Genomic DNA, 13,431 nt, shown 5'->3' on the forward strand with positions numbered 1-13,431 from the left:
AGTGGGTCTCATAGCAGCTCTCTGTGTGAGTGGTGAGTGGGTCTCATAGCAGCTCTCTGTGTGAGTCGTGAGTGGGTCTCATAGCAGCTCTCTACGTGAGTCGTGAGTGGGTCTCATAGCAGCTGTCTACGTGAGTCGTAAGTGAGTCTCATAGCAGCTCTCTGTGTGAGTTGTGAGTGGGTCTCATAGCAGCTCTCTACGTGAGTCGTGAGTGGGTCTCATAGCAGCTCCCTACGTGAGTCGTGAGTGGGTCTCATAGCAGCTCTCTACGTGAGTCGTGAGTGGGTCTCATAGCAGCTCTCTGTGTGAGTCGTGAGTGGGTCTCATAGCAGCTGTCTGTGTGAGTCGTGAGTGGGTCTCATAGCAGCTGTCTACGTGAGTCGTGAGTGGGTCTCATAGCAGCTCTCTGTGTGAGTCGTGAGTGGGTCTCATAGCAGCTCCCTACGTGAGTCGTGAGTGGGTCTCATAGCAGCTCTCTGTGTGAGTCGTGAGTGGGTCTCATAGCAGCTCTCTACGTGAGTCGTGAGTGGGTCTCATAGCAGCTCCCTACGTGAGTCGTGAGTGGGTCTCATAGCAGCTCTCTGCGTGAGTCGTGAGTGGGTCTCATAGCAGCTCTCTACGTGAGTCGTGAGTGAGTCTCATAGCAGCTCTCTGTGTGAGTTGTGAGTGGGTCTCATAGCAGCTCTCTACGTGAGTCGTGAGTGGGTCTCATAGCAGCTCCCTACGTGAGTCGTGAGTGGGTCTCATAGCAGCGCTCTACGTGAGTTGTGAGTGGGTCTCATAGCAGCTCTCTATGTGAGTCGTGAGTGGGTCTCATAGCAGCTCTCTACGTGAGTCGTGAGTGGGTCTCATAGCAGCTCCCTATGTGAGTCGTGAGTGGGTCTCATAGCAGCTCTCTATGTGAGTCGTGAGTGGGTCTCATAGCAGCTCTCTATGTGAGTCGTGAGTGGGTCTCATAGCAGCTCTCTACGTGAGTCATGAGTGGGTCTCATAGCAGCTCCCTACGTGAGTCGTGAGTGGGTCTCATAGCAGCTCTCTACGTGAGTTGTGAGTGGGTCTCATAGCAGCTCTCTGTGTGAGTCGTGAGTGGGTCTCATAGCAGCTGTCTACGTGAGTTGTGAGTGGGTCTCATAGCAGCTCCCTACGTGAGTCGTGAGTGGGTCTCATAGCAGCTCTCTGTGTGAGTCGTGAGTGGGTCTCATAGCAGCTGTCTACGTGAGTCGTGAGTGGGTCTCATAGCAGCTCTCTACGTGAGTCGTGAGTGGGTCTCATAGCAGCTCTCTACGTGAGTCGTGAGTGGGTCTCATAGCAGCTCTCTATGTGAGTCGTGAGTGGGTCTCATAGCAGCTCCCTGTGTGAGTCGTGAGTGGGTCTCATAGCAGCTGTCTACGTGAGTCGTGAGTGGGTCTCATAGCAGCTCTCTATGTGAGTCGTGAGTGGGTCTCATAGCAGCTCTCTGTGTGAGTCGTGAGTGGGTCTCATAGCAGCTCTCTACGTGAGTCGTGAGTGGGTCTCATAGCAGCTCTCTACGTGAGTCGTGAGTGGGTCTCATAGCAGCTGTCTATGTGAGTCGTGAGTGGGTCTCATAGCAGCTGTCTATGTGAGTCGTGAGTGGGTCTCATAGCAGCTCTCTGTGTGAGTCGTGAGTGGGTCTCATAGCAGCTGTCTATGTGAGTCGTGAGTGGGTCTCATAGCAGCTGTCTATGTGAGTCGTGAGTGGGTCTCATAGCAGCTCTCTGTGTGAGTCGTGAGTGGGTCTCATAGCAGCTCTCTGTGTGAGTCGTGAGTGGGTCTCATAGCAGCTCTCTATGTGAGTCGTGAGTGGGTCTCATAGCAGCTGTCTACGTGAGTCGTGAGTGGGTCTCATAGCAGCTCCCTACGTGAGTCGTGAGTGGGTCTCATAGCAGCTCTCTGTGTGAGTGGTGAGTGGGTCTCATAGCAGCTCTCTGTGTGAGTCGTGAGTGGGTCTCATAGCAGCTCTCTATGTGAGTCGTGAGTGGGTCTCATAGCAGCTCTCTGTGTGAGTGGTGAGTGGGTCTCATAGCAGCTCTCTACGTGAGTCGTGAGTGGGTCTCATAGCAGCTCTCTGTGTGAGTGGTGAGTGAGTCTCATAGCAGCTCTCTGTGTGAGTCGTGAGTGGGTCTCATAGCAGCTCTCTATGTGAGTCGTGAGTGGGTCTCATAGCAGCTCTCTGTGTGAGTGGTGAGTGGGTCTCATAGCAGCTCTCTACGTGAGTCGTGAGTGGGTCTCATAGCAGCTCTCTGTGTGAGTGGTGAGTGAGTCTCATAGCAGCTCTCTGTGTGAGTCGTGAGTGGGTCTCATAGCAGCTCTCTATGTGAGTCGTGAGTGGGTCTCATAGCAGCTCCCTGTGTGAGTCGTGAGTGGGTCTCATAGCAGCTCTCTACGTGAGTCGTGAGTGGGTCTCATAGCAGCTCTCTACGTGAGTCGTGAGTGGGTCTCATAGCAGCTCCCTACGTGAGTTGTGAGTGTGTCTCATAGCAGCTGTCTACGTGAGTCGTGAGTGGGTCTCATAGCAGCTCTCTACGTGAATTGTGAGTGTGTCTCATAGCAGCTGTCTACGTGAGTCGTGAGTGGGTCTCATAGCAGCTCTCTGTGTGAGTGGTGAGTGGGTCTCATAGCAGCTCTCTACGTGAGTTGTGAGTGTGTCTCATAGCAGCTGTCTACGTGAGTCGTGAGTGGGTCTCATAGCAGCTCTCTGTGTGAGTGGTGAGTGGGTCTCATAGCAGCTGTCTATGTGAGTCGTGAGTGGGTCTCATAGCAGCTCTCTATGTGAGTCGTGAGTGGGTCTCATAGCAGCTCTCTACGTGAGTCGTGAGTGTGTCTCATAGCAGCTGTCTACGTGAGTCGTGAGTGGGTCTCATAGCAGCTCTCTGTGTGAGTTGTGAGTGGGTCTCATAGCAGCTCTCTGTGTGAGTTGTGAGTGGGTCTCATAGCAGCTGTCTACGTGAGTCGTGAGTGGGTCTCATAGCAGCTCTCTACGTGAGTCGTGAGTGGGTCTCATAGCAGCTCTCTACGTGAGTCGTGAGTGGGTCTCATAGCAGCTCTCTATGTGAGTCGTGAGTGGGTCTCATAGCAGCTCCCTGTGTGAGTCGTGAGTGGGTCTCATAGCAGCTGTCTACGTGAGTCGTGAGTGGGTCTCATAGCAGCTCTCTATGTGAGTCGTGAGTGGGTCTCATAGCAGCTCTCTGTGTGAGTCGTGAGTGGGTCTCATAGCAGCTCTCTACGTGAGTCGTGAGTGGGTCTCATAGCAGCTCTCTACGTGAGTCGTGAGTGGGTCTCATAGCAGCTGTCTATGTGAGTCGTGAGTGGGTCTCATAGCAGCTGTCTATGTGAGTCGTGAGTGGGTCTCATAGCAGCTCTCTGTGTGAGTCGTGAGTGGGTCTCATAGCAGCTGTCTATGTGAGTCGTGAGTGGGTCTCATAGCAGCTGTCTATGTGAGTCGTGAGTGGGTCTCATAGCAGCTCTCTGTGTGAGTCGTGAGTGGGTCTCATAGCAGCTCTCTGTGTGAGTCGTGAGTGGGTCTCATAGCAGCTCTCTATGTGAGTCGTGAGTGGGTCTCATAGCAGCTGTCTACGTGAGTCGTGAGTGGGTCTCATAGCAGCTCCCTACGTGAGTCGTGAGTGGGTCTCATAGCAGCTCTCTGTGTGAGTGGTGAGTGGGTCTCATAGCAGCTCTCTGTGTGAGTCGTGAGTGGGTCTCATAGCAGCTCTCTATGTGAGTCGTGAGTGGGTCTCATAGCAGCTCTCTGTGTGAGTGGTGAGTGGGTCTCATAGCAGCTCTCTACGTGAGTCGTGAGTGGGTCTCATAGCAGCTCTCTGTGTGAGTGGTGAGTGAGTCTCATAGCAGCTCTCTGTGTGAGTCGTGAGTGGGTCTCATAGCAGCTCTCTATGTGAGTCGTGAGTGGGTCTCATAGCAGCTCTCTGTGTGAGTGGTGAGTGGGTCTCATAGCAGCTCTCTACGTGAGTCGTGAGTGGGTCTCATAGCAGCTCTCTGTGTGAGTGGTGAGTGAGTCTCATAGCAGCTCTCTGTGTGAGTCGTGAGTGGGTCTCATAGCAGCTCTCTATGTGAGTCGTGAGTGGGTCTCATAGCAGCTCCCTGTGTGAGTCGTGAGTGGGTCTCATAGCAGCTCTCTACGTGAGTCGTGAGTGGGTCTCATAGCAGCTCTCTACGTGAGTCGTGAGTGGGTCTCATAGCAGCTCCCTACGTGAGTTGTGAGTGTGTCTCATAGCAGCTGTCTACATGAGTCGTGAGTGGGTCTCATAGCAGCTCTCTACGTGAGTTGTGAGTGTGTCTCATAGCAGCTGTCTACGTGAGTCGTGAGTGGGTCTCATAGCAGCTCTCTGTGTGAGTGGTGAGTGGGTCTCATAGCAGCTCTCTACGTGAGTTGTGAGTGTGTCTCATAGCAGCTGTCTACGTGAGTCGTGAGTGGGTCTCATAGCAGCTCTCTGTGTGAGTGGTGAGTGGGTCTCATAGCAGCTGTCTATGTGAGTCGTGAGTGGGTCTCATAGCAGCTCTCTATGTGAGTCGTGAGTGGGTCTCATAGCAGCTCTCTACGTGAGTCGTGAGTGTGTCTCATAGCAGCTGTCTACGTGAGTCGTGAGTGGGTCTCATAGCAGCTCTCTGTGTGAGTTGTGAGTGGGTCTCATAGCAGCTCTCTGTGTGAGTTGTGAGTGGGTCTCATAGCAGCTGTCTACATGAGTCGTGAGTGGGTCTCATAGCAGCTCTCTGTGTGAGTCGTGAGTGGGTCTCATAGCAGCTGTCTATGTGAGTCGTGAGTTGGTCTCATAGCAGCTCTCTGTGTGAGTGGTGAGTGGGTCTCATAGCAGCTCTCTACGTGAGTCGTGAGTGGGTCTCATAGCAGCTCCCTACGTGAGTCGTGAGTGGGTCTCATAGCAGCTCTCTGTGTGAGTCGTGAGTGGGTCTCATAGCAGCTGTCTACGTGAGTCGTGAGTGGGTCTCATAGCAGCTCTCTACGTGAGTCGTGAGTGTGTCTCATAGCAGCTCCCTACGTGAGTCGTGAGTGTGTCTCATAGCAGCTGTCTACGTGAGTCGTGAGTGGGTCTCATAGCAGCTCTCTATGTGAGTCGTGAGTGGGTCTCATAGCAGCTACCTACGTGAGTCGTGAGTGGGTCTCATAGCAGCTCTCTACGTGAGTCGTGAGTTGGTCTCATAGCAGCTCCCTGTGTGAGTCGTGAGTGGGTCTCATAGCAGCTCCCTGTGTGAGTCGTGAGTGGGTCTCATAGCAGCTCTCTATGTGAGTCGTGAGTGGGTCTCATAGCAGCTCTCTACCTGAGTTGTGAGTGGGTCTCATAGCAGCTCCCTGTGTGAGTCGTGAGTGGGTCTCATAGCAGCTCCCTGTGTGAGTCGTGAGTGGGTCTCATAGCAGCTGTCTACGTGAGTCGTGAGTGGGTCTCATAGCAGCTACCTACGTGAGTCGTGAGTGGGTCTCATAGCAGCTGTCTACGTGAGTCGTGAGTGGGTCTCATAGCAGCTCTCTGTGTGAGTCGTGAGTGGGTCTCGGAACCCAGGTCGCCGGGTTCAGTAGCGCGGCGCGCTAACGGCTGCGCCACCCCCTCGTCCACGATCTCCACCCCCCCACTCTCCCCACACTCCCCCCCAACTCCCCCCCCCCCCAACTCTCCCCCCCCCCAAACTCTCCTCCACCCACTCTCCCCCCCCAACTCTCCCTACACTCCCCCCCACCCACTCTCCCCCCGCCCACTCTCCCCACTCTCCCCCCGCCCACTCTCCCCCCCTCCCACCTTGTCAACGCTCATGCGCTTGAAGGAGGCCTGCAGCAGCTTGTAGTTGTGGATGTACTCGTGCTCCAGCTTGGCCTGGAACTTCACCTTCTTCAGTGAAATGCAGCCCGGGAACAGCATGTCCATGAACTGGCAGTAGGTGGCGCCTGTGTGCGCGGGAGACCACCACAGGTCACGGGGTCACACAGAGGGACAGGGACGCCGATAGGCTGAGTGCGGGGGGGGGGGGAAATGAACGAAGCTGCAGCCTGTTCTCCCATATCGCTGCGTGGTATCACGACGCGAATTGGAGAAAGCGTGACGAATCTATTCGGGAAAGCGTATTTTTATAACGCGGATGCGAATTGGATATAACGCGATCGAGTGAGCGGAACTCCGTCGGGCGAGGCGCTGGGATGCCGCTGGATGCTTCTAGAAGCGACCCGCGCGTCTCGGTCTTTGTTCGGCCTGCGTATCCATCTCACGTGCTTGTGCGGACTGTGCTGTTCCCGATATTATACATTATTTATTATAAAAAGATTTTTCCACAACGCAGTGTTCTTCAGAAACGCAACTAGCGCGTTATAGGAGAACAGGCTCTATGTTCAGCGATGAACTGTCGTTGACTTTCTTGATTTGAAGCTTTCGTGACTGCAGGAATCCATAAAAAATAATGGAACTGCCGGACTACTTTTTTCCGCCTGAGGACGACCGCTTGTGTAGCGATCGAAACGCCGTGATATATTTTATTTTTTGTTTTATTTTATTTTTCTACCTACGTGACTTTACCGAAAGAATCAAAGATTCCTGTTTACTGTACCAAGTCAGGGCCACTGAGCTATATTGCTGTTTTTCAGACACTCCCCGATTTGCTGTACCCCAGGGATAGCGCTGGAGAGGGCACAATCGGCACCGCCCTCAAATAGCAGAGGTTTAGCTGCACCAATTAAATCATTTATATGGCCAAGGAGAGTGAATCACGTGATAATCCCACTCGCTCCAGAAGGGTGTCACATTGTTAACTGTTACTCGTGTGTACGTGTCTGTCTGTGCGGTTAGCACGCCGCACTACGAGGCCGGGGGACCCGAGTTCCATTCCTGCTCAAGGCCAACACCAGTGACAATTATCTGAACCGGTCCTGGGCCTCCCCTAGGTCGACTCAGCCTCAAATGAGTACCTAGTGCGAAGTACCTAGTGCAGTGTGTTCTGGCCTTCAGAGGTGCTGCTCTCTAACAGCACTTGCACCAACAGTCTGTTAAGGCTATATGGGGAATATTTGTCTTTGTGTGCGCGTGTGGTAGGTGCGTGTGTGCGCGTGTCTGTGTGTGCGTGTGTCTGTGTGCGCGTGTGCACGTGTGTCTGTCTGTGTGTCTGTGTGCGCGTGTGTGTGCACGTGTGTCTGTCTGTGTGTCTGTGTGCGCGCGTGTGCACGTGTGTCTGTTTGCGTGTCTGTCTGCGTGTCTGTGTGCGCGTGTGTGTGCACGTGTGTCTGTCTGTGTGTCTGTGTGCGCGTGTGTGTGCACGTGTGTCTGTCTGTGTGTCTGTGTGCGCGTGTGTGCACGTGTCTGTGTGCGCGTGTGTGCACGTGTGTCTGTCTGTGTGTCTGTGTGCGCGCGTGTGTGCACGTGTGTCTGTCTGTGTGTCTGTGTGCGCGTGTGTGTGCACGTGTGTCTGTCTGTGTGTCTGTGTGCGCGCTTGTGTGCACGTGTGTCTGTCTGTGTGTCTGTGTGCGCGTGTGTGTGCACGTGTGTCTGTCTGTGTGTCTGTGTGCACGTGCGTGGTGTGTGACTCGCCGGAGCACAGCTGCTCGATCTTGGTGTAGTTGAGGTGCAGGGAGTCGTTGATCCAGGCCAGCATGTCGTGCCGGCTCAGCGTGTCCATGGTGACGGGCGTGATGTACACGTTCACCGCCATCGCGACACTCCTCCTCCTCCTCGCCTGACACGCACCGCCTGCCACCACGCACCGCACCCCGTCGTAGTGGTGGTGGTTATCGTGGTGGTTGCCATGGTTATTGCTCACGCTTTCTCCCCACGTGAATAATAAACACGACTCATCATCGGCTGCAAACATGGTAAGATAAAAACCGAACGTAGCGGCAGGACCTGGCTGTCCGCAATAGACAATCAAATAGCTACGACTCTGACTGCTCTATGAGAATGCATTGCTGAGGAGCACTTTGAGATTTGCTCATTGAGGACAGATCACCACCGCAGCGACGTCCAGGTGATGCTGATGGCGCGTTGTCTGTGCGTCTGTGTGCCGAACTTCTTTCGCACCGTACGTAGCCAGCCGTGATAATCGGAGGTGCGGGGAAAGGACAACAAACTATGACGACGATGATGATGGTGGCTTGGGAAGGCCTTCATCTAGCAGTGGATGTATCATTGCTGATGATCATGGTGATGATGATGACCCGCTGAGAAACCTCCACAATGGCCTTGTCTCTATCTCACCAGGATGGGGTGTGGACGAAGGGGGTGAGCGTGGGGTGAGCGTGGGGGTGAGTGTGGGGGTGAGTGTGAGCGTGGAGGTGAGTGTGAGCGTGGGGGTGAGAGTGGGGGTGAGAGTGGGGGTGAGAGTGGGGGTGAGCGTGGGGGTGAGGGTGAGCGTGGGGGTGAGTGTGAGCGTGGGGGTGAGTGTGGGGGTGAGAGTGGGGGTGAGAGTGGGGGTGAGAGTGGGGGTGAGAGTGGGGGTGAGCGTGGGGGTGAGTGTGAGCGTGGGGGTGAGTGTGAGCGTGGGAGTGAGCGTGGGGGTGAGTGTGGGGGTGAGTGTGAGCGTGGAGGTGAGTGTGAGCGTGGGGGTGAGTGTGGGGGTGAGTGTGAGCGTGGGGGTGAGTGTGAGTTTGGGAGTGAGTGTGAGCGTGGGGGTGAGCGTGGGGGTGAGTGTGGGGGTGAGAGTGGGGGTGTGAGGAGAGGGTGAGTGTGGGGGTGAGTGTGGGGGTGAGTGTGGGGGTGAGGGTGAGTGTGGGGGTGAGTGTGGGGGTGAGTGTGAGCGTGGGGGTGAGTGTGGGGGTGAGCGTGGGGGTGAGTGTGGGGGTGAGTGTGGGGTGAGTGTGGGGGTGAGTGTGAGGGTGTGGGTGAGTGTGGGGGTGAGTGTGAGGGTGAGCGTGGGGGTGAGTGTGAGGGTGAGTGTGGGGGTGAGTGTGAGGGTGAGCGTGGGGTGAGTGTAAGGGTGAGCGTGGGGTGAGTGTAAGGGTGAGCGTGGGGGTGAGTGTAAGGGTGAGCGTGGGGTGAGTGTGTGCGCATGGGTGAGAGGGGGGGGGTGCAGATGTCTCAGGGGGGGTCCCTTGGGGTCGCGAGCAGCAGGACCCCAAATGAGCCCCGAGCTGCCCTGAGGGGTGGGGGCTCGTGGAGGTGGGGGAGGGAGGGGGTTACCATGGAAACCGTCTGCCAGCAACCACCCCGGGTTCCTCTCTCCTCCCGCCGTGCCCTGTGTCATTGTGTGTGTATGTCATTGTGTGTGTGTGTCATTGTGTGTGTGTGTCATTGTGTGTGTGTGTGTGTCATTGTGTGTGTGTGTCATTGTGTGTGTGTGTCATTGTGTGTGTGTGTGTGTCATTGTGTGTGTGTGTCATTGTGTGTGTGTGTGTGTGTCATTGTGTGTGTGTGTCATTGTGTGTGTGTGTCATTGTGTGTGTGTGTGTCATTGTGTGTGTGTGTCATTGTGTGTGTGTGTGTGTCATTGTGTGTGTGTGTCATTGTGTGTGTGTGTCATTGTGTGTGTGTGTCATGGTGTGTGTGTCATTGTGTGTGTGTGTCATTGTGTGTGTGTGTCATGGTGTGTGTGTGTGTCATTGTGTGTGTGTGTCATTGTGTGTGTGTGTCATTGTGTGTGTGTGTCATTGTGTGTGTGTCATTGTGTGTGTGTGTCATTGTGTGTGTGTCATTGTGTGTCTGGCAAAACAACCCCCTACTTCCTCGCTGTGCCGGACGGGCAACTCTGTCGTGGACAGTGCTGTGGGGGGAGAGGGGAGAGGGCCAATCGGAATTGGCCCTCTCCCCTCATGGCGTCTGTGACCACCACAGTGGCTAAAAGGGGGCTCTGGACGGGTGCGAGAGGCTGGTAACCCCTCCACCTTCAAAAAATTACTACGAAACCACGACTAAAATATCTAACTAATAAGCTTGTGCCGGAGGCCCCGAGGGTACAGGCGTCTATGACGTCTCCTGGCCAAACCCCAATTGGTGGAGCCAGAAGATTGAATCTCTACCCTCGGGGCTCCTCCAGAAACAACGAAAAGCCACTTCGCGTGGCCACGTGGAATATTCGAACGCTCATTGCGGAGGAGAGGCTGCCACTCCTCTGTCGGGAGCTGGACCGGTACCGCCTGGATCGAGATGGCATTCAGGAGGTCCGGTGGACCGGTTCTGGCTCCTGCCACCATGAGGGGTGGACAGTCCTCTACTCGGGGCAGCAGACTGCCAAACAACAGGGTGTGGCTCTTCTTTTGAACAAAAGAATGAAGGGGGCGTGGGAACGTGACAGTGAGGTGTGGGAAGCTGTAAGCCCCAGGCTACTTTGGGCTCACCTTCCCATCAACCGGAGGCGAGGAGTGGTGGACGTGGTTACTTATGCCCCCACCGAAGACGAACATCCGTGGAGGGATGCAGGCAAAGCCGATGAGTCAGATGCCTTCTATGACCTCCTGTCACAGGTGCTGGCTAAAGTGGCACCTCGGGATAGTCATCTTGTTGGGTGACTTCAATGCCCGAGTTGGTCATGATGCTGGCACCTGGTCTGGAGTGATTGGAGGGCATGGGCCAGATCAGCTCAATAACAACGGTAGGAGGCTGCTAGATTTTTGTGCAGCACATGGGCTTGTAATTACCAACACGCTGTTCCGGCATCGGCGCATCCACACAACATCATGGATACATGCCGGGTCCAAGCAAGAACATCTGCTGGACTACATAGTGACGGACCAGCGGATGCGAGCCCATGTCCTTGACACCAGGACCTACCGTGGAGCTGATCTGCCCTCTGACCATCGACTAGTCATCTGTAAGATGCGCCTGCCATTCTTCCACTCCGGTGGTGGGTGTACACCCAGGACCCCATTCCAACCTAAAGTGGCCTGGTCTCAGTTAGCCGATGAAAGTTGCAAGCGAGAATTTCATCATCGCTTGCGGCTGGGGTTGGCATCGTCCCCCACTCCTCCTGTTGTCGAGGGTAAATGGGCGAGGTTTAGGACTGTGACTCATGCAGCTGCAATGGCTGCTTTGGGTACGCGGTCGAGACCTCCCCAGAGACCCTGGCTGATAGAGGAGGTGTTCAGGATGGTTGAGAAAAAGCGACAGGCCCACTGTCATCAGCTACAGAATCCCACGTCAGAGAATGAGGAGGCTTACCGCAGCCTTCGCTCGGAGGTTCGGAGAGCCGTGAGGCGCTGCAAGGATGGGTGGTGGTCGTGGGTTGCTGAGGAGATGGAGTCTGCCTCAGTGGCCCGCGATCACAAATCTCTATTTAACTCCATCAAAAAAGTAACCTGCAGCGCCACAACTATTACCATCATTAGGGAAAAAAATGGTATTCCAATCTCCGACCCCCAGGAACAGGTTTGCAAATTTTCTGAGCATTTCTGTGAGGTCCTGGGGGAGGGGAAACCCTTCAGCCAGGAAAACAACGTGGCACAAAGTGGGCATGACCCTGCTGAGGCTGCGGTGCCTCAAATATTGGAAGAAGTCACCCCCTGTGAGTGGCTGGCTGAGGTGCCATCTATTGAGGAAGCACTGAAGGCGATCTGGAGTCTGAGACCAGGAAAGGCAGCGGGCAGAGATGATCTCCCAAGCGAAATGCTGAGGGAGGGTGGCGTTTGTGCACAGACTGCCCTATATGACATCATAACAACAGTCTAGACCACTGGACGGGTTCCACAGGATTGGAAGGATGCCCTGGTGGTCCCCCTCTTTAAGAAGGGGGACCGCACAGACTGTAACAACTACAGGGGCATCTCACGCCTCAGTGGGTCGGGAAAGGTACTGGCAAGGATTATTCAACATCGCCTTGCCAGGCACGCTGAGGAGAGGCTTGCGGAGCCCCAATGCGGTTTCAGGAAAGGGTGGTCCTGCACAGATGCCATATTTTCTGTCCATCTGCTACAGCAAAGGTGTAGGGAATTCCAGCAAGACCTACATCTCTGCTTTATTGACCTGGTCAAGGCCTATGATACCATCAGTAGGCCTGGGCTCTGGGTTATTCTTCGTGCTTTTGGAGTACCTGACCCTCTGCTCACGATCATTAAGGACCTTCATGATGGTGAGCGGGCCCGGGTAAAACTACGTAGCCGGGAATCAGCCATTCCCTGTACACCTTGGGGTGCGACAGGGATGTCCTCTGGCTCCCACATTATTTAACATCTATGTTGACCACGTAGTTCGTGAAGCCTTCAATAGCTGTACCGGGGGAATCTCCATATGGTACATATATAATGGGAGGCTGATCGATGCCCGGGTGCGGTCAAGGGATGGCTCCCTACTGGTCAACCACGTTATGTATACCGATGATATGGTAATAGCCGCTCATTCAGAGGAGGAGTTGGAGACGCTGCTGCTGAGACTGGAGCGTGTCACTAAGAGGTGGGGCCTTACCATCAGCCCCACCAAAACTAAGCACCTGCCTGGGTATTTTGTACCATCGGACACTCCACCTCCACAACTCCCAATAGGTGATGGGGCAGTTGTGGAGAGAGTGGAGAGTTTCCCATACCTGGGCAGTGTGCTTATGACCGGCTCCAGTTTAACAGCAGAGGTCTCACTCCGAATCAGTCGAGCGGCAATATCTTTTCATCGGTTGAGTAACGTTGTGTGGAAGCTACCTGGTCTGTCGCTCCGCACTAAGCTTCAGGTCTTCTCGGCCACGGTCATTCCCTCCCTTCTCTACGCTTGCGAAACGTGGACCCGCCGAATGGAACATCTTCGCCGGTTAGAAACATTTAGGCTAGCCTGCCTATGATCCATGGCTGTATTGTGTGAGGAGCCCACAAATCTTTGAAAGATCTCGGTGAGCTCCTCCGGCAGGTAAGGCTGCGTTGGCTGGGTCATGTAGCCCGCATGCCCAGCCACCGCATGCCAAAACAGCTTTTGTTTGGCCGGATCGAGGGGGCTAAACGGGCGCGGCACGGGCTAGAGAAGAGATGGAGTGATGTGGTACAGGAGGACGTGGAGCTGAGTGGACTTGCCGATGACTGGTACCAGCGGTGTCAAGATCGCCCTCTGTGGAGGAGGCTCGTGAAGGACGCTACTGGGCAGTTGGAGGCAGTCGCCCTCCAACAACAACGGAGGGCAGAGGAGCGACGCTCACAACAACGAGCGGAGCACCGGGTGGCTAAAGCACAGCAGGTTGGCACAGTAGGGGGCACAGGTGGTGCATCAGCCAGTCATCTTAGTCAGTCGACTGGTGGTACCTGGGCTGCCCCATGACCTCCTGTCAGGAGGCGTTCGACACTTCACGTGGCCTCAAGGTGCACATGGCCTGGCACAAGCGTCGTAGTGATGTCACCGCTACTTATTGGCGAATGGCGGTTGTTGTTGTGTGTTCTTGTGTGTGTGTGTCCTTGTGTGTGTTCTTGTGTGTGTCCGTGTGTGTGTGTCCCTGTGTGTGTGTCCTTGTGTGTGTCTCTGTGTGTGTGTGTCCCTGTGTGTCTGTCCGTGTGTGGACAGCGTGCTG

The 13,431-nt window shown here is 54.9% G+C and overlaps 2 protein-coding genes across 3 annotated transcripts in view; both read right to left on the reverse strand.

Annotated features, from left to right (window-relative positions):
- The window catches only part of SPAG1 (sperm associated antigen 1), an 89,248-nt gene that overhangs the window by 57,737 nt on the left and 18,080 nt on the right, over positions 1–13,431 (reverse strand). The gene's annotated exons all lie outside the window — the stretch shown is intronic.
- Positions 1–13,431, reverse strand: part of LOC116941748 (microtubule-associated protein RP/EB family member 3-like) — a 60,174-nt gene that overhangs the window by 24,140 nt on the left and 22,603 nt on the right. For both annotated transcript variants that reach the window (XM_032953125.2, XM_032953124.2), the window contains 2 exons: positions 7,557–7,715; positions 5,784–5,929 (listed from right to left, as the gene is read on the reverse strand). In XM_032953125.2, coding sequence (XP_032809016.1) covers positions 5,784–5,929; positions 7,557–7,677 — 267 coding nt within the window. In that variant the 5' untranslated portion in view covers positions 7,678–7,715. The remainder of the gene's footprint in view (positions 1–5,783; positions 5,930–7,556; positions 7,716–13,431) is intronic.

This window comes from Petromyzon marinus, chromosome 12, assembly GCF_048934315.1.
Source record: "Petromyzon marinus isolate PM22_M1 ecotype Great Lakes invasive population chromosome 12, UKy_Petmar_22M1.pri1.0, whole genome shotgun sequence".
Lineage (NCBI taxonomy): Eukaryota > Metazoa > Chordata > Hyperoartia > Petromyzontiformes > Petromyzontidae > Petromyzon > Petromyzon marinus.